Raw genomic sequence first — 21343 nt, 5'->3', positions numbered from 1 at the left:
GAAAAGCGTTAAGAACAACCCTTAACCAGATGGAATCAAAAAAAAAAAAAAAAAAAAAAAAAAAAAAAAAAAAAACAGAAGTACAAACTTACAAGCGCTACTCCACGAGTACGCATCCATTCAGCCTCCGAGACAAGCGTGTCAACGATTCCTTGGGCCTCGGAGTAGTTGGTTTGGGCCACATTAAGCGCGGCAGTGCTGACAGCACGCGCCTCCTCAGCCGTAACAGCCTTAACCCTCTCGGCCTCCAAGTCGATCTCCAACGACTCACATCTGTCGATTTGCTCGTTCAAACGACGTTTGAGCTCCGCAATCTCAACGTCCTTGGCGTGGAGATCTCTGTCCTTGCTAGACAGCTGCACCTTGGCCTCAAACAACTCAACCTGGAGACCGACAAAACAACTTAGGCTGGTTTGTTAACAACATAGCAAGAATAAAGGAAAACAAATAAACTAACCTCCATCTGCTGCTTGGCAGCCTTCTCTCCTTGCGCCTCCTCTACCTTCGATGTCAAGTCAGCAACTTTAGCCTCAAGATCAACAATCTTCTGTCGAGCCGCGTAGGCGCGCTCGTTGTCTTGGGCGCAAATACGTTTAAACTCGGCCTTCTCTTTGGCCAGTTGCTCCTCAACATTGTGGAGTTTCTTTTGCAAGCCCTCGCGCCCCCATTCTTCGGCCTTCTTATCGGCTTCAAACTTGGCTCTCTCCTCACTAAGAGCAGCCTTGGACTTTTCAAACTCAGCAATACGTTTTAACGAGCGCTCACGATAAGCCTCCCAGTCGGCGCGCTCTCTAACCATTGTTCGCCATTCACGAACTATCTGGTGATTGGCAGCACGAGCGTTGGCCTCTCCAAGTATAAAGGTGCGATATAACATTTCATGGGGTTTCGCCCTTTGCCGGTTAACTTCAGCAGGGGTAAACGAATTCAAAAACCACTCGCGGCAAGGAGCAAATTCATGAAATGTATCTTTTTGCTTTAAGCTCCAAGGGGCTTGGTGAGGAGCATCGCCGCGTTCTTCTTCATTGTAAGTTTTATAATAGATATCGCCAACGGTGTCCTTCGCCCCGATCACGTTTGGGTTAAAACCCCCTGCACCACCAGAGCTCGCGCTGCTTGAAGCATGTCGACCCGCACCCTTAGAAGTAATGACATGCGCGGAGTGGCTAGGGTTTGTAACCTCAGGCCCCTGAACATTAACAGGCTGCTCCATAGCCTTCTTCTTTTCTAACTCCTCCAGGGCCCTCTTCTTCGCCGCTTCGGCCGCCCCCTCCTCCTCCGCCTTCCTTTTCCTCTCCTCCTCCTCCTTCCTTTTCCTCTCCTCCTCCTCCTTCCTCTTTCTCTCCTCTTCATCCTCCTCCTTTTCTCCTCCTCAATCTTCTTCTTCTTTGCTTCTTCTCTCCTCTGATTCTCCTCCGCCTTTCGCTGCGCCTCAGCAGCCTTGGCGGCGTCCTGAGCAGCAGTATCAGAGGACTTGATAGTGATCTTCGGCCTCTTCGACGCAGCCTCACTGAACGTGACACCCTTCTCAGGGGTCTTCTTCTTGATCTCTGCCAAAATAATGCAAGTACATTTAAGCAAAGAGAAAACTATTAGGAAGGGAAGCAAAGAACATACCCGGAGAAAATTTATACAAGGAGCGCAAGTTGCTCGTTTTCCCGACCACAGGAAGCACAACAGCAGTAGGCGCGGAAGCCACACCAGCTGTGGTTTCGCTCCTACCTCTCTTCCTGCCAATCAGTTGGGCAGCAACATCTTCTTCTTCCGCTTCATCATCCTCAGGGGTCGCGCCAGCATCAGGGTTACGAGAACCCGCGCTCCCAGAGCTTTTTGAGCCACCTGCACCAGTTTTTGCCTTAGCTGTACGCGACAAGCCTTCAAATGAATCGCTGATTATCACATAATCATCTAAGTCACTTTGACGAAGGCGGAGAGTACCTTTGACAGCAGCAGTAGTTGCGCGACTCGGTCCAGTACCCTTGCTGGTCACTTCCGGATCACCCTTGGTCTTCTTCTTCTTCAGGGGTTTCTTTTTCTTCTCCTCTGGGTCAATCCCCAGGTCGCGCAACACACCTGCAAAGATTTTAGACCACGAACTTAACTCGCCGTTGGAAGACCCTACGGACTCCTCGCTGGAAAGATAGAGAATCTCTTTCCCAGCAGAAGTCACAGAGCGCAAAGGACGAGGTTTAGGATATTGCGCACCTTCAGTAGCGGTTGGCGGCGAAGCAAAGGCACCTTCAACCGGAAACATGAGGTTGCCCTTAATCTGGTCATACCAGCTTTCTTCATCATCGCGCAAGGGGCGCACGCCCATGGAACCACCAAAGGTGGAGAAGGCAGCTTGATAGAGTTGCGCCTCTAAACATAAACATAAGTAAGTAACAATCAAATCGAGCTACTGCAAAAAAGAACAAAGAGATAACAAACCTTGATCACCGATCTTCAACACCGGAACCTCCCTGCTGTTTGGTGACCACTGGTCACTCATCTTAGCCGCGACCAAAACGTTTTCCCCAAACACCCGATTTGGGGTTGGGGTCAGCTGTTGATACCACTGGGCCTTCTTAGGAATCGGAAGGTCTTCCTTCGGTATTGCCTCAGTCCAATCCCGGAAGGGCATGGCAATCGGCAACACCTCTTCACGAATGAAGAAAAACTTGGGTTTCCAGTCATGGAAACTCTTGGGCGGGTTTAGCAGAATCTTCTTCGCCGCACCACGGCTTGCAAACGAGAAAAAACCCATCGTCCTCTGCAACTGGTAGAAGGCCCGAAACTTTTCTACCGATGGCTCGATGCCATGAGATCGGCATAGGAATTCGAAATGACGAACCCTAACCATCCCAGGTGGGCTCATCTGTGACAGATGGAAGTTGTAGTAATGAAGAATATGCCCCAGGAAGTTTGTAGCCGGCAACCTAAAGTTACCCTGAAGAAAAAAATCTTCATATAGGGTAATATAACCCGGTGGTGCATCAGCCGCGGTCTGGCCCTGAGCCGGATACCGGGCATCCCACTACGGTGGGAATCGGAAACTCCGAACAATCTGTTCGAAGAGACCTAGATCCCATTTGAGAACAGGAACTGGACCTTCCTCAGCAGCAGCAATCTCTTGATGTTCCTCACTCATCGTATCAGAGAGTAAATCTGGAAAAAACTCGAAGAAAAACTTGAAGATTTGCAGAAATCTTGAAGATGTGAAGAACAAACCTTGAAGATTCAAAGAGAGGTTGAGAGAGAATAAGAAGGCAACGAAGAGAAGTGAGAATCTCTCACCTCTCTTCGGATATATATACCCATCGCATTTAATGCGATGGGTAACCGTGCCGCTTTCGCCGCTAGGCTAACCAACGAGAGGCTGCCACGTCAAGCGGGAAACCAGGGGTGACGGTTACCACGCGCGCGTGGGCCTCACTCTCCTGACACGAAGTGCAACCGCCGCAGACGGCATGATGACACCCGTGCCAGAGGTCAACTCAAACGTCGCACTCAACGACTTATCCCACCAACTTGTCAGAAGTTCAAATTTCGAAGTTTCCCGCCATAAAAATTACAAGTAACTTCATGCAAAAGTTACATGAGCCGCGCAAGCTACGCGTCACCTCCAATAAACCCGCGCGCCTGATCAGACAAACGACAATCCCTAAAGACCTGCATTGGTACCTGCGCAATTGAAAACAATATTTTCCACATGCGCCACACCAATCAGGATCAAAAGAACATTTCCCCTATCACACTTATTTCTCTTAATTTTATTAAGTCCAGAGCTCCAACCACTTGCGTTGCGCATGGTGCAGCACTGGACTGGGGGGACTTGAAGGGGTATGGTCCCAAAAAGTCGCGCAAACCTCCTTCCAGGTTACGCGCGGAACTATACTCCTTATTTCAGAAAACTTATTGATAATATCCACGCGCGACCTACACACGTTGTAGTTTATCCCGCGCGAGGCAAGGCCCACAAGAGGCTCAGATATCAGCACTTAGCATAAAAATGGAACAAATGAGCATGCTAACCCCGCGCGGGTTGGTTTATTGTCCAACAAGAGCCACTCAGTAGGGAAGCGCACGGCTACCTACAGTGGTACATAAGGTACAAGTGGCAGTAAAAGGAGCCAATGAGCGTCTAGCAGGCTCTGGTCAATCGTGCGCCACGATCGCCTGACGAGAAGTACACAAGGACGCCTACGTGGCACCAATCAGAGGACGGAGACAACTGTCCCACGATCTCCACTTGTCTGCTGATGTCAGAAGGACAACAAGGCCGACAACAATGACACGTGGCTCCAATCAAGGTGCGCCAGCACCGACGAGCGTCTAGAAGCCACTAAGCGGTCGACGCCAGTGAGACAAAGAGCATATCCGTTTTGTTGTCCGCTTCTAGCCCAAGGCCCATCAGCCCATAACCCCTTACACCTCTCCGGCTATAAATAGAGACCTCATTCCACAGGTTAAACATTCTATTCCCTCTACTCTCACTCTTTACACTTAATTATTCTCAAAGCGGTCGCTTATTCTCACGCCGGAGCCTGTTTAAGAGGGAAACCCCCACATTCCCCTCTTAACGAGTAACGGCGTTCTGTTTTGCAGGATTGATTACCAAATCGGAGCTCAAATATCCTTAAGAAGATTAACCATCATGAAAGGAACATAAACCAATCTAATTAACTCCCTAATTAGATCACTGTTTCTTCAATATCAGTACTTGGATATAAAATTTACCTCAAAATGACCTCCTACTGGTCATGGTGGTGGGAAGTTAACAACGAGCAAGACGAGCTTGCTCGCACAATTCTCACCATTTCTGTTTTGGCACTAGTATTTCTATGGTACAAATGTATGTTATTGTATACAACTTCTTTGCCACCAGGTCCTTATGGCTTACCAGTTGTAGGCTACCTCCCGTTTCTAGGCTCCAACTTACATGAAAGATTCACCGAGATGGCTCACAAATATGATCCCATCTTCAGCCTGCAGCTCGGACGTAAGCTTTATGTTGTGGTAAACTCCACGGACCTAGTAAAGGTCGTGGCTCGTGACCAGGACCAGACCTTTGCTAACCGCAACACTCCAATAGTAGCGTCAGTGATCACTTATGGCGGGTCTGATATTGGGTTTGCCCATAGTAAAACACACTGGCGTAACATGCGTAAGCTTTTAGTCAGCAATGTGATGAGCAACGCAAATCTAAAAGCTTCTCAGAGTTTTAGAACACGTGAAGTGAGAAAGATGGTGAATGAAGTTTATGCTAAAATGGGGAAAAAGGTCAATATTAATAAAATGGCTTTCAACACGGAGCTTAATGTTGTGACAAGCATGTTATGGGGTTGCAGCAAGTCTGATGAAGAGATGGGATCTAGCTATATTGGAGATGGGTTCCATGAAGTTGAATCCAAAATTATTAAGTTACCAGGAGCACCAAACATATCTGATTTTTTTCCATTGTTATCATGGTTCGGTCTAATATTTGTATTATTTTTAATTCTTATAATTCATAATATTTGTATTATTTTTAATAATATTGTTTTTTTTTTATAAATAAACATGGAAATACCCCAAAATACACACAATTAATTTACTTTTTTTTATAAATAAACAAAGGAATACACAATAAAAAATACAAAAATGGAGCTTTATATACGCTCCTTAGAGGTCCCTACGCAGCGTATGAGACAAAAATGACACAACTACCCTTGTATTTGGCTTCGTATAGCCTCAAAATAAGGGTATAAAAGACATTTTCAAACCTTTATATACGCTCCTTAGAGGTCATTACGCAGCGTATTTAAAATTTGTGAGAAAATGATCCCTCAAACCTACCAAAATGACCCAAAAAAATCTAATGGTTTATATACGCTGCGTATAGACCTATACGCAGCGTATATAACCCTTGTTTTCTGTGCAATGATTGCTGATAAGGCTCTGAAATCCATGGTTTATATACGCTTAGTATAGCTCTATACGCAGCGTATTGAGGTAACCCTATACGCTGCGTATTGACCAATACGCAGTGTATGTAAACCCTAAGTGTGCAGATAGGCAAATTGGGTGTGCAGATAGTTAGGGCCTATAGAAAAAGAATCAAAGCTAACTCCAGCAAAATCGGTAGGGCGGTTGAAGAAGATGGGAGGAAGGATTTTCTACAGATCCTATTAGAGCTTAAAGATCAAAGAGACACTCCAGTATCATTTAACATAATCCAGATTAAGGCTCTACTGATGGTATTTTTTTTTTTAATTTACGTCTTCTTTCTAACACAAGTTCAACTAAAAATGGGAACTTCAATAGAAAAAAAAAAGTGTTAGCCGAGTTTACTATCTAGAGTAAATTCTTTTTGAGACCCTAATTAGTTTTTATGGTTTTAACTAATTGAGTCCAAAACCAAAATTTTTAACTATTTGGATACCTGATTTTTCAATCTATAACCCTTCTGATCCAATTTACGAACGTCGTCCACCAAATATGTTTCTTTTTTTTTAAAAGACAAAAATACCCTTGTCATTTATAAACAAAGTAAAAAATATAATATATATAATATAAAAACCTACTCACAGTATCTCTCTCACCACTCAACACATCCCCCCCCCCCCTCTCTCTAACCATCACCAAAATCAGATTTGCCATACCAACCCTAAACCGCCACCGTTCATCACTTGACCACAAAATCCCAAACCCCCATCGTTCATCACTCGAAGGCGGGTGGCTGTGGGGATGGAAGGGGTTGAACATGATGATACGGTGGTGTCAGCGATGGAGGGTGATGTATTGGTGGTCGACCGAGGGGACAACTGGGGTCTTTACGGTGGTTGTGCGGTAATGGAGGTGCGGTAGGGATGGTGGGGCCTTTGTGGTGATGGTTATGGTGGTGATAGTGATGGAAGTTTTAGATGACAGGCTTGTATGTAAATGGATGAAATTATAACTTGCGAAGACTTATACCTTATGTGAAAATGGTTGAAATACTCTTATAGTTACAGGCTTGGTTGACCACGTTAGTAATTTGACTCAAAGTGTTACAAATTGAAAAACCAAGTATTCAGAAAGTTCAAAAAATTTGATTTTGGACACAACTAGTTAAAATCATCAAAACTCGGTGACTCAAATAGGAATTTACTCTACTCTCTATTATAATTATTCTTAGATCTATCATTTATCTTTAAGTTTGTTCATAGTCAATGTTTTACCTCTAATTTGAATACTATGATAGTCATTCACGTTTTTATTGTCATCAATATCATTTGTAGGTAGCTTTATTATCATCTTTGTCATTGAGTTTCGTCGGAACTTTCCGACCAAAATTGTTTTTATTTCCATTTTTTCGAGTTTAAAACGTGGTTTTTCGTTCCTTCTTTTGCGCACCATAATTATAATACATGAAATGATTTTATTTTACGAACTTATGTTTATTATACATATACGTATGTATGTGTATAGTATCAGGATCGATTAGCTAAAACTAGGTTGTATCATTATACATGTGTGTGTTTGTGTATACACCGAGACACAAACATACCTATACACAGAGACACATACATACAAGTGCACACATTCACTCACAATACATATATATACAAATACAATCACATACATATACATACACATATACATACATATATACACATCGTACATACGTTCATAAATACCAATACACAAACACATACGTACACATACAAATACGTACATACACGTACATGTATGTATGTATTTATATGTGAGTCTATATTATACATATTTTCACTAATATTAATATTATTTATACATGTTAATTGTTGTTATTAATTTCAACTATTTTCCGACAATTATGTTTTTAAAAAATAATATTTCCAAACACAAATATTGTTATATATATTAATATTATTATTAATACATATTTATTTAGTATTATTGTTATTTATTGACAATAATTAGAAAATAAAACAACATCAAATGTTTTTCTATTTTTTGTTAATTTAACTTTTCTAACCAAATTTACTTTTCCTTTATTCCTATTTTATGGTGAGAACTTTCCATCAAGACCATGTTTTTTTTTTGTTGGTAAATTGTCAAAAAATAGTCGCTAAAATTAGTTTTTTTATTTTAGTTGGTATTATGTCAGAAAATGGTCAGAATTTTCCAACCAAATTTGTTTTGTGGGAAATCTTGGTCAGAAATTGCCGGTTTTCTAGTAGTGTATAAAGAAATCTGAATTTTAGCTTTTAGCATATAGAAAATATTATTTACCAATATAGTTTTTCAGTTTTCTTTGAATATTCTCAATAGGACATCATACTCGCCGCAACCGACACAACATCGACTATGGTAGAATGGGTGATGGCAGAGATTTTGAATAATCCAGTTGTAATGAGAAAGGTTCAAGATGAATTAACTCAGGTTATTGGTACAACCAATATTGTTGAAGAATCCCATTTGCACAAATTGACATACTTGGATGGAGTGATTAAGGAGACGTTCAGGTTACACCCTCCACTTCCCCTCCTAATCCAGAGATGCCCAGATGAATCTTGCAAGGTGGGTGGCTACACAATCCCAAAAGATACAGTCGTGTATATAAATGTTTGGGCAATTCATCGTGATCCCAAAAACTGGAGTAACCCATTGGAGTTCAAACCCGAGAGGTTTATAAATGGCAAATGGGATTACAATGGAAATAATGTGAAGTTTTTGCCATTTGGCTCAGGAAGAAGAATATGTCCTGGAATCCCCTTGGGTGACAAGATGTTAACATATATGTTAGCATCTCTTTTGAATTCTTTTGAGTGGAACTTGCCTAAAGATGAAGAGTTTGAGACTAGTGATGAGTTCGGGTTTGTAACAAAGAAAAAGAAATCATTAGTAGCCATACCTTCTCAAAGGCTATCTGACACAAGTCTTTACATGAGATAAAAATGTGCTCTTAATTCAAAGGTGATACTTGTTTATTTGATTTTCCATTGTGGAAATTCTTGAATGTAATTTAAAATGCTATGATTACCAAGTCACCCAAAGGAGTCTTTAGGAAGTAGTTTCCTATTTTAGTGATTGATTATCTCATATCTTATGTTTAGAGTCAGTTGTTGTTGTCCTCTTGTATTGTATAAATGCTATATATGCATATTTGTTTCATCAATAAAGTAATCAAGTTCCAGTATCTTTTATGTTTCTATATTGTTAATTTGAACCAACATAGTATCATATAATATGATATATTTTAGTAAAAACTTACAAGTATTGGAAGTTATTACTAATTAGGTACTATTTAATGGGTGAACTGCTACATATTTTTAGAACTGTCTAATATCTACAACCAACATTACAAAATCTATTTGTGTTTAGAGAGCTAACAACTAAAGGATGTGAAAGTGTTTGCTATGATATTGTTGAGAAAAGCACGTTATAAAATGTCGGCATCTGTAAGAGAAAAATAAACATAAAACCAGACGAGCATGAACTTAGCCTGATCCATTGCATTGTTGTAGTTATTTACATTTCTGGGTATTTTTAGTTATTTTCTATTTTTAGCTTTATTTTTATTTTTTTAAACAGGTGAAAAAGAGTATATAAAAAGCAAAAAACAAGAAGCTAAGGACAAGGATTAAAGTATCAGAACAAGAACATCAGTGCTAGTTGACGACGGGCCAATGTGAAAGCTCATTTTACCCGTTTTGGGGTTATCCTTATGCGGGCCCAATTATGAGTAGGCCCAAGCGACAGAGTTATCTTGCCCATTAAGGTTTCTTTCCTTTGGAAAAAGCGGGAAAACCACGAGCAGGGAAGACATGCCTCATTTAATGTTTGACAAGACGAGGATCTCGGCTGGCGAGTGTACTTCTCCGGCTAGAGAATTAAATAAGATGGTCATCTTACCGTTGGGGGTCAGACACGTGTCTGCACCCCCCGAGAACCCACAGAATCCGTTAGATCACCTATGTAAAATATCTAGTACACAAGATAAGGACCGGCTGTTATATAAGAACAAAGGAGAGAAGGCAGGAGAGGTATGTTCTAAAAACCATCTCATTTACTTCACCCTCATTTACTACTCCTACATTTATTTCCGACCAACATTCCTACTTATTGAACACATGCACTTCATTCATTTGATTCACACCTACGAGGAAACATTCCGGTGACACACTCATCGGAATAAGCTCCTCTACCCTTCCGGCAAGTTTACTTACTCTCACGCCGGAGCTTGGTCACGGACCCCCCTCTGGGGTCCTCCGTGGCGAGGGTAACGGTTTATTCTTTTGCAGTAGCAGAGACAACAGCCTCTTGACGTCAGCGAAGATCGATCTAACGTCATCCGGGATTTGGGTATTCGACATTGGCGCCATCCGTGGGACGTCAGCCTGTCCGGTGTTCCCACATCAAACTCCGACGTTAAGAGTAGCTTATCTCACCAACAACAACATGGCAACCCCACCCAACTCACGTATCACCCAGACAGCATAGAATGATCTGGATAGGGTCACTGTAGAAGACATAACCCATGAAGAAGGCAACGAGAACCAGGTGGAAAACCCAGAAAGAACGGAACACATCACTCCAGACTTTGTGGCCATGCACAGAGAAAAGTTAACAAAGTGTCTTGAAGATTTACAGAGATAAGAAAAGCTTGACAGCCTCAGGGCTAGGCTTTCTTTTGACACACCCTCCAACCAAGAAGGGATAGACCTTCAAAACAAGAGCAACAGTGGTGACCCACTGGAAACATTCATGACTGCCCTCAGACAAATGTCTTCAGAAGAAAGGGAGGACCTCATCACAGGAAATAAGTCGAAGGAAAAGGGGAAGGAAAAGGATAACCAAAGTGATGATGGCCTGGATCAACCCTACCTACCACGGGACTTAGCTGAGGCCTCAAAGTTCACACGAAGGATTGCAGAAGCACCAATGCCCCCCCCCCAAAACAAAGTTACCCCCAAATTTTGAACGCTATGACGGGACAAGAGACCCTGAAGACCATCTTCATGCCTTCACGGGAGCAGGGCAACTTGGGCGATGGTCCATGCCTGTATGGTGCCACATGTTTGTACAAACTCTGACGGAGGGAGCCCGGCTCTGGTTTGACAGCCTCCCTCCGGGGGGAATCGATAGTTATGAAGAGTTAAGCGAGAAGTTCCTCAGGAACTTCAGTCAGCAGAGAAAAGTGGTCAAGAATCCAAATGAGATCCTCCACATAAGGCAGAGGGACAATGAGCGAATAGATCAGTATATGGAGAGGTTCGTCAAGGAGAGCATGAACATCAAAGATGTCCCGGAGGTCATGAAGATCAGCAGTTTCATAAACGGGCTAAACCATGCACAGCTCTGTGGGAAACTGGGGGAGGAGTTCCCCCACTCATTTGACAACCTTATGGACAGAGTCAGAGCCTTTGTCAGAGGGAAAGACACGGTCAGCAAAGCCAAGGAGACGGACGTCACACCTCGGAGGATCGCCCCAGCTACAAAGCTTCCTGACAAAGGTACACCTTACTCCCGAAAGCCCACTTTTGATAGAGTGTTGCACGACAGAACGAGGCCCTCATACTCCCCATACAGACCTCAGGGGAGGGGTCCCCCTCCTTACTCTGATAATTTCACCCCTCTCACCAAGACCACAAGTGAGATACTGGCCACAGAGAGGGTAAAGAACTCCTTCCCAAGGCCGCCACCCATAAAACCTAGGCCAGAGGCACAACCAAACGAGTTTTGTGATTTTCACAGAGGTTTTGGACACAAAACTGATGACTGTATATATCTGAAAAGAGAGATAGAAGCCGCAGTAAAAACGGGAAGGCTGACCCATTTGGTTAAGGAAATTAAGAAGGGGGGAGGGGACCGCAAGGGAAGAGATGGAAGGGAGCCTGGGAGGGTAGATGTTGATATGATTAGAAGGAGGAATGAATTCGATACCACCCGGAGTGTAAAGGTCAGAATCCTGGGCTCCCCGGACTGCATGAAAGCTCCCATCCTCATGCCACACTTGGAAGAAAATGAAGTGCAACGACTTCCCCTAGACATCTCAGCCATAATAGCTGGCCACAAGGTGTCTCGAATACATGTGGACGGAGGGTCCGGTGTCGAAGTAATATACGAGCATTGTTTCCTTAGATTTGACAGGGATGTAAGAGATCGGCTCGAAGAAGACTCCATCCCTTTAGTGGGATTCAACAACAGTGTATCACACCCCCTGGGAAAAATCAGGCTTCCATTCACAGTTGGGGTAGGGGATCGGGTCCGAACGATAAACCTGACCTTCACAGTGGTCCGGGCACCCTCAAAGTACAACGCAATCTTAGGTAGACCTGGAATCGGGGACCTACAAGCACAAGCATCCACCCCCCATGGAGCTTTAGTGTTTCAAACACCGAAGGGTTTAGCCTAGGTTAAGTCCGCTTATGAAGTAATTTCTTCCGTATCCGAAGAAGAAGCACCCGAGAAGCCCCAGAAGGAGGGAGTAGAAGAGTGGGTCCTTTGCGACAGGTTCCCAGAACAAACGATCAAAGTAGGAAGTCACTTAAGTGACAAATGCAAGAGTGCCCTGAAGGAGGTGCTTCTCCTCAACATAGGTGTGTTTGCATTCCAACATGGAAACATGACAGGAATCCCCAGGAGCCTAACCGAACACCGGCTCAACACTTACACATGGGCAAAACCGGTAAGACAGAAAAAGCGAAGCATGGGACCCAACAAAAGAAGAGCTGCTTGTGAGGAAACCAGAAAACTGCTCAGGGCAAGAATAGTCAGAGAAGTGAAGTATCCGTCCTGGATCGCCAATCCGGTCATGGTTCAGAAGAAAGACGGGGGATGGAGGATGTGCATCGACTTCCAAGATCTGAACAAAGCATGTCCTAAGGACTGTTATACCCTCCAAGAAATAGACGTCCAGGTAGACTCTTTGTCTCAGTACCCCCTGAAGTGCTTCCTGGATGCCTACAAGGGATACCATCAGATCCAGATGTCAAGAGAGGACGAAGAGAAAACCGCCTTCATCACAGACGAAGGGATATTCTGTTATACCAAGATGCCCTTCGGTCTTAAAAATGCTAGGGCCACATATCAGAGATTCATGAACACCCTGTTCAGGGAACAACGGGGAAGGAACCTGGAAGTATACGTTGATGACATTGTTATCAAAAGCTTGACCGAGATGGCCATGATAGATGATATAGCTGAGACTCTCAACACTATGCAAGATGTGAATATGAAGTTAAACCCTAGAAAGTGCTGTTTTGGGGTAGAGGAGGGGAGTTTCCTGGGGGTAGTAGTCACTAAAGGAGGAATCAAAGCTAATCCGGAGAAAACTCAAGTTGTGGCTGAAATGCGATCCCACAGGTCCCTGAAAGACATTCAACAACTGAACATGAGATTAATAGCATTAAACCGTTTCTTATCAAAGGTAGCCAACAGGACCCTCCCCTTCATGAAGGTGTTGAAGGACTGCCTCCAAACGGACAAGTTCAAATGGACCCCAGAAGCGGAGGCTGCCTTCCAAGAAATGAAAACTTACATCTGCAAGCTCCCAACATTGGCCACCCCAGTGCCCGGGAAACTCTTGCTCCTATACTTGTCCGCCTCGAAAACGACTATAAGTGCAGTCATGATGGTAGAACGGGAAAGAAAGCAGATCCCCATATATTTCATCAGCAGAACACTTAAAGGCCCCGAGGAACGCTACATGTCCCTGGAGAAGTTGGCATTAGCCCTTGTTTTCGCATCCCGGAGACTCAGGAGGTACTTTCAAGGGCACAAGATTGTCCTGATGACCGATCAACCTCTCCAAAAGGTACTCAGGAGGCCAGAGCTGTCAGGACGGTTGGCTAAATGGGCTGTGGAGCTGGGAGAACACTCTCTGGAGTTCAAGCCCAGGACGGCCATGAAGGGGCAGATACTGGCCGACTTTTTAGCAGAAGTCCCTGAGGATGAAGAGAGGGAACTTTTAAAATGGGAAGCCTTGGAGAAAGAAGAAAAAGAAAAGGAGGACGAGGCTGTGTGGAAGTTACTCACTGACGGGGCCTCTAGTGAAGAAGGGAGCGGGGCAGGCATCACACTGATAAGCCCCGAAGGGATTGAGCTGACATACGCCATAAGACTGGACTTCGAGAACACCAACAACACTGCAGAGTATGAGGCTCTCTTGGCAGGAATGAGGCTGGCACAAAAAATGAAAGCAAGGCATGTGGAAGCTAGCACTGATTCACAACTGGTAGTAAAACAGTACCAAGGAGAGTATGAAGCCAAAGACAACATCATGGCTCAGTACGTGGCGAAAGTAAAGGAAACAGCCAAGGCATTCAAAACTTTCAAATTAGAATACATCCCCCGAGGAAGGAACAGAAAATCTGATGCCCTCAGTAAATTGGCCTCGATGGCGTTCGACCACCTGGCAAGAGAAGTCAAAGTGGAAGTCCTGACCGCCCCCTCCCTCAACATGAAGGAGGTAACCGCAATCGAGAATGTGCAAGAAACATGGATGACACCGATCATAAAGTTCCTCAGGGACGGAACGTTGCCTGAGGGAGACTGGGCAGCCAGAAAGGTAAGGGTCAAGGCCCTGCAGTATGAGCTGATTGATGGAGAGTTGTATAGAAGATCATACTTAGGCCCATCCCTGAAATGTGTCGATGCGGAAGAAGCCAAGTATGTGATTAGGGAAATGCACGAAGGGATTTTTGGAATGCATTCGGGGCCAAGGACGATAGTAACAAGGGAAATGAATGCGGGGTTCTATTGGCCGCAAATGTATGAAACAGCATCCGAGGAGATCAAGAGGTGTGATAATTGCCAGGTACATGCACCAATGACCCACCGGCACAAACACCCCATGATACCAGTCTCAACGTCCTGGCCCTTCCAAAAGTGGGCTATCGACATAATCGGGCCATTCCCGGAGGGTCCAGGAGGGGTCAAATATGTGGTAGTGGCCATCGATTATTTTACCAAGTGGATCAAGGCAAAGCCCTTGGCAAAAATAACTGGGGAACAGATGAGGCGGTTCGTATTAGACAACATCATCTGCAGATATGGGGTCCCAAAGGAGCTGGTGAGTGATAATGGTGTCCAATTTGCTGGAAGACCTTTTAAGCCATGGTGCGAGCAGATGCAGATTCAACAAGTATTTACCTCCGTCACCCATGCCCAGAGTAACGGATTGGTAGAAAGAGCTAATCAAAGTGTCATCAAGGGAATGAAGGGAAGACTCGGGAGAAAACAAAAGGGATGGCTGGAGGAATTACCATTCGTGTTATGGGCATACAGGACCACTCCTAAAAACTGCAATGGGGAGACTCCTTTCAGCATAACCTACGGGACAGAGGCTGTAATCCCAGCTGAGATAGGATCCCCAACTGCCCGAATGAAGCTCCGGGAGGAGGAGAATGAACAAGACCTTAGGATAAACTTGAATCTCTTGGAAGAAAGAAGAGAAATAGCAGCAATCAGGGAAGCCAAGTACAAGAGGCAACTAGAAAGTTATTACAACGCCAGGATGAAAAAGCTCAACCTCGTCCCAGGGGATCTAGTCCTCAGAGCAAATGAAGCCAGCCTGCAGGAAAGCACCGGAAAGCTAGGCCCCAACTGGGAAGGGCCTTACCGAGTCACATGGGCAAATGGCAAAGGGAGCTGCAAATTGGAAACACTCGAAGGCAAGGAGGTTCCCAGAACATGGAACCTCATGCAGCTTAGGAAATATTATATGTGAGGGGTCTGCCCCCAGGAAAAATGGCCAAGAGCCGCTTTTGTAACATTTAACTGTTAATCTGGGGTCCCCCCAAGGACAGATCTTTTGTAACGATTTATGCTGGGAAGTCTAAATCCCCAAGAAGTGAATGAAAACGGACAGTCAATGTGTCCTCTTTTGACAAAGTGACAGGTATTATACCTAGGCAGACGTGCCTAGAAACACCACAAAACCTAATTAACAGGCAAATACACGTGTACAGAGCATATCAAACATGCCAAAAGCCCGGCCGTGGGGCAAATAAGGGTCTAGCTAACCCAAGGAAAACGGACAAAAAAGCAAATCAAAAACATAATCTTACATTATAAGCTTGTCCAGTGATTGGCCTCGAACAGACAATCCATGTTTACTAAACAAACAACAAACACAATGTATCTTTGTAAGCTAAACTATAAAAGGAAACCATGTTTCATTCATTTACAAAACAAATGTACAAAGAAAAGCCTCAAAAAAAAAAAAAAAAAAAAAAAAAAAAAAAAAAAACTTTGGCCAAAATACAAAACAACGAAGCACAACAAGTTCAACCAAAAGAACCAAAGCTCAACTTCTTGTAAAATGATCCAAAGGTCCCTAGGAAAAACATCGTCTTGATCCTAAGCAAAAGCCCCTGCAAAAGCAATAAACACAACAAAAAGCATGCAAACAACAGGGCAACAACACAAGAAGCATAAACTACATGATTAGCTACCAGGGAGGGCCCCCACACAAAGGCCCCCAAACACCAAAAGTTTAAAAGTATCCTAAGGCAAGTAGTTAAGTTACAACCATATCGAAGAAAAATAAATGTTCAGAAATCATTCGGGGGCACCCCCAGACAAAGATGGCGGAGAGGAAGGACCAGCAGAGGAAAACAGGGCTTTTAACTCGTCAATCGATATTAAGGGATGCTCCAGGATCTTCTTCAGGATGGCAGGGGTCTTGCTTCCAAACTCCTCATCCAACTTGGACAACTTCTTCTTAGCTTTGGAGTTGTACAGTGGAGTCTCTTTCCTACCTAGACCCTGAGCAGAGTAAGCATAACCATCCTTCAGACCGGCCTGGTAGCCAACATCACGGTAAGCCCTGTATATCTCCTCTAAACCACTCCTAAAGTCCTCTGACTGAGCAACAGCAGCAAGGAAAGCTCCGAAATCTTCAGTAATTAGCCAATGCTTCTCCTTTGCCAACCGCTGATTATCATCAGAGGTTACCCCGTAGTCCGCATACATGGTGTTAAGTTGCTCCTGGGAAACGGAGGCAACCTCCTTCAGATACTTCAACTCAGCAGCCAATTCTTCTTTCTCTCCCACCAGCACCGCCATCTCCTGTTCCCAGGCTCGCTCCCTCTTCTCCAGCATGGTTCCAGCCCCCTGAACAATATGATCAGTGTATAAAAATAGTAAAAAAGGGGGGGAGGAAGGATTGTACACCTTCTCCTCCTGCAACTTCCTCTCAGCTTCAACCACCCGGCACCTAAGTCCGGCAGCGACAGATTGGGAAGCCTTAAGCTCAGTCTTGAGCCCTTCATTTGCCCTCCTCAGATCATCAATCCTCTGCAACATACAAGAACCCCTAAAGAAGCTCTCACAAAGGGACATGTTGTATTGATCCTCGAAAAGATCGTCTCTCAGAGCAGAATTCACGAATTTATGTGAAGGAGGAACAGCATGGTTCAAGAAGTCCCTAGCAGCTTCAGGAGTCCCTATCACCGAGGAACTAGTCACCTTCCATTTGGGGACATAGGTAAGTGGGATAGCATCAGCAAACAGAGGAGCAAGAGGGGACCGAGGAACGGGACCCTCAAGGAGAGTGGGTTTACTAGTTCCAGTAGCATGAGAAGGCGAAAGCTCAAAAGCTGAGGAAAAACGAGCCATGTCTACCTTAGAAGCCTTATCCCGAACACGGGAAGAAGAGGGACCAGTAGGAATCTCTATGGGATCCTGAGAACTCCCCTGCAAAATACGAAAAATGATATCAAAGACGAGATAAGAAAAAAGAAAAAAATGGAACGAAAGGAAGAAAAACCCACCAGCAAAGGTGCACTCACCAGACTTGAAGACCTCAGGTGTTTAGAGAAAGAGCCTTTAACCCCAGCAGGAGGAAGATCAGAGACAGCCTTCGACGAAGGAGGGGGCTTCTGACCACTGGCACTCCGAAGTCTTTGTCGGATGTTACGAGGAGCAGGGGCTGGCTGAGGACTTGCAGATTTTCTCTTAGGAACCAAGCGAATTTCCAGATCTTCATCATCACTTCGATCAGAATGTTGAACAGGGGGAAGGTCAGGGGAACTTTCCTCCTCATCAGAAGGATTCCCCTCATCGCCACCCACGGCGATAGAACCCCCAGCCTAGGCAGATCCCCCGGTAACTGACACCACCCCACTCCGGCTCAGACCCGGAACAACCTCACCATCAATCACAAACTGCACATCCTTAGAATCTCCCTGAAGCAACCTCCACAAAGTCACCTCTGCGAAAGAAAGACACTAAAGATGACTACACGGATACAAAGAAACACAAACAAACAAATGCAGGTCAAAAACGGAAAAATACCTTTTTTTACCAAAGAAAGCTTTGGGACGAACAGGGTAAGAGGGACTCAACCCCCCCCCCATGGCAAGCATCCCTTCGGAAAAAGTAAACGCCCTCGTCGGGTTCTCATACATCCGCTTCCACTGAACGGTTTCAGTAGCAGACAAGGTAGGAACAACATCCTCGATCACAGCATCAAGATCCCTTGGCAATGAGGATTCCGGCAGCATAGCAGCAGAGACAAAGATGAATCAGCTCTTCCAATCTTTCGGATAAGTAGAAGTGGGCATGAAACTGTAACAAGGTTTTGACACACCGTTCTGCCGTTTTGCAAAGGTAAACCAATCCCCATCGGAGACTAGCTTGTAAAACATATAGAACAGAGGAATGGAAGGCTCCCCAGAAATGGCTGCACAGGATAACTCGAAATGGACCACCCTCATAAATCCTAAAGGGTGAATCTAAGAAAAGTGAACACCAAAATGACGAAGTAAAGCAACTTTAAAAGGAGAAAGAGGATACCGAATCCCACAAGAAGAAAAGGCCAATGTGTAAATGGGGATCCTGTCTGGTGTACACTCCGCCGGCTCATTAGTACCCGGCAAGGAGGGAGAAAACTGTTCAGGAATATTATACGTTTCAACAAAGGACTTCAGATCCTTTGCCGTCAGAACTGATCTTATCGACGAACGGCCGGAACGGCTCATGGCAAACGCAGAAGTGACAATCGGAAATATGTTAAGGGAAATAAGAAAGGGAAGAGGATGGTGGAAACACAGTGAGAAATTAAAGAGGCAAAAGAGTGCATTTAAAGGGGTGACTAGAGGTGATAACCGTCACGTCAGGGCCTTTTCGAAATTCAAAAGAGGGACACGTGCGTCAAGGGGATTACACCCCGCCATTAATACTCGGCAGGTTAATAGAGGATTAATGATAACTATGTGGGGCCCGTATCCACATTTTCTAGGGAGAAAAACTACCTTTTGAAAATACGGATATGGCTCAGCCCCGGATCATGAGCCTTGGGGACTCAGAACCGGGGACTAAAGATGACTTGACGACGGGCCAATGGGAAAGCCCATTTTACCCGTTTTGGGGTTATCCTTATGCGGGCCCAATTATGAGTAGGCCCAAGCAACAGATTATCTTGCCCATTAAGGTTTCTTTCCTTTGGAAAAAGCGGGAAAACCACGAGCAAGGAAGACAGGCCTCATTTAATGTTTGACAAGAAGAGGATCTCGGCTGGCGAGTGTACTTCTCCGGCTAGAGCATTAAATAAGATGGTCATCTTACCGTTGGGGGTCAGACACGTGTCTGCACCCCCCGAGAACCCACAGAATCCGTTAGATCACCTATGTAAAATATCTAGTACACAAGATAAGGACCAGCTGTTATATAAGAACAAAGGAGAGAAGGCAGGAGAGGTATGTTCTAAAAACCATCTCATTTACTTCACCCTCATTTACTACTCCTATATTTATTTCCGACCAACATTCTTACTTATTGAACACATGCACTTCATTCATTTGATTCACACCTACGAGGAAACATTCCGGTGACACACTCATCGGAATAAGCTCCTCTACCCTTCCGGCAGGTTTACTTACTCTCACGCCGGAGCTTGGTCACAGATCCCCCCTCCGGGGTCCTCCGTGGCGAGGCTAACGGTTTATTCTTTTGCAGTAGCGGAGACAGCAGCCTCTTGACGTCAGCGAAGATCCATCTAACGTCATCCGGGATTTGGGTATTCGACACTAGTATTACAAAAAGACACCAATTAAGTAAAGAAAATAAACACCGTGATAAGAAACACTCAGCTAGAGATTCACACCACTTTTCCCAGCTTATAGTCTTCCATATGGATCTGACTTTAATCCAATTAAACGACATTATCTTCACCTACACGAAGTGTAAAAGATTGAAAGAATATACTTTTTTGTGTCTTTGAGCCATCCACCTGCGAAGTATTATTGTGTTAACAATGTCTTCCTTGCATAAACGAAACTGCACCATGTACAGAGCTTGCTTTATAGCACCATAGCATCGAACATATCACAAAAAACATTATCAGCAGATTCTAAACCGCCAAAACATAACTTGCAATCACTAAACTTACTCTAGTTATCTATACTACATTATAAAAAAATCAGTAATATATTTACATATAGAAACTCATGTAATACATGGATTGAATAAAGAAAATATTATAAGTTAGTAATTAAGATTCTTAAACTATAAAACAATAGTTTGAGACAAGATAAGATTGAAATTAACCTTTTTTAATTATGAGACATAACTCAATGTATTAAATAAGAGAAGGGGAAAAATTGGGCTCAGAGTACTTTGACACATTAACAACCAATTAATATTTATTAAGTTAAATTCAAAGATCTAATATTTGTTATGATATTATGAATCCCATGATATTTTTTGTCATATCATATAGCCTTAAGTATTCAAGTATTGATTCATCGAAATCAGTTTTAGAATAACTATTTTAAAAGATAATTAATTCTCGACATAATTCTATAAAGTAATATTATATATTACATCTATACTATCTATAATAAGAGATTATGAGCTGATGTAAATCTGCTTACTTATCAACTTCTAAGCTATGCCACGTGGAGTTGCTGATGTCATAATTCCTTTTACAACATTTATATCTACATAAATCTATTTCAAATATATAATCTGATTTTATTATTATAAAAAAAGTTTTCTTTAGGAGGGAACTTTGAAATTGCATGGGGAGGAGAAATTGCCATTAATGCACTGCAAGAAGTAATCATATCTTTCTCTCTCTCCTTCTTCTTCACACTTTTTATTCAAACTTTCTTCTCATTATGTAACTTCACCGATTCCATTTCACCATTTTCTTCTCATTTCAAAATGTCCGCATCTTCTGTGCAAACTCTGTCATCCGGCAAGAAATCCGACGGTGAACCCCCATCTTTGTCACTCAGTTTCATTGATGATTTGAATCCGTCTAAAGATATGTGGAATCTCAAGTGTCGAATCATCCGAAAATGGGTTCAGTCCTTTCGGATGGATCTGATCTTGCTCGATGAGAAGGTATTAGTGTTTGTCAATCATCTTTGATGTTTTTTTACTCTTTTTATCATTTTCGTATTGA

At 43.6% G+C, this 21343-nt stretch overlaps 3 protein-coding genes across 3 annotated transcripts; all 3 read left to right on the top strand.

Annotated features, from left to right (window-relative positions):
• Positions 1–3991: 3991 nt before the first annotated feature.
• LOC110928264 (7-ethoxycoumarin O-deethylase-like) lies at positions 3992–8880 on the top strand. Its single transcript, XM_035988262.1, has 4 exons — positions 3992–4027; positions 4678–5466; positions 6054–6218; positions 8257–8880. Exons 1-4 carry the CDS (start codon positions 3992–3994, stop codon positions 8878–8880), a joined length of 1614 nt encoding a protein of 537 aa, XP_035844155.1.
• Positions 8881–10984: 2104 nt separating this feature from the next.
• On the top strand, positions 10985–12343 carry LOC110932501. Its single transcript, XM_022175829.2, has one exon. The coding sequence runs from the start codon at positions 10985–10987 to the stop codon at positions 12341–12343; it is 1359 nt and encodes a 452-aa protein (XP_022031521.2).
• A 210-nt stretch (positions 12344–12553) lies between these two features.
• On the top strand, positions 12554–15658 carry LOC110932500. The gene has a single exon (XM_022175828.1). The coding sequence runs from the start codon at positions 12554–12556 to the stop codon at positions 15656–15658; it is 3105 nt and encodes a 1034-aa protein (XP_022031520.1).
• The last annotated feature ends 5685 nt before the right edge of the window (positions 15659–21343 follow it).

Source organism: Helianthus annuus, chromosome 3, assembly GCF_002127325.2.
Source record: "Helianthus annuus cultivar XRQ/B chromosome 3, HanXRQr2.0-SUNRISE, whole genome shotgun sequence".
NCBI classification, from domain to species: domain Eukaryota; kingdom Viridiplantae; phylum Streptophyta; class Magnoliopsida; order Asterales; family Asteraceae; genus Helianthus; species Helianthus annuus.
This window is presented reverse-complemented; position numbering and strand designations above follow the sequence as displayed.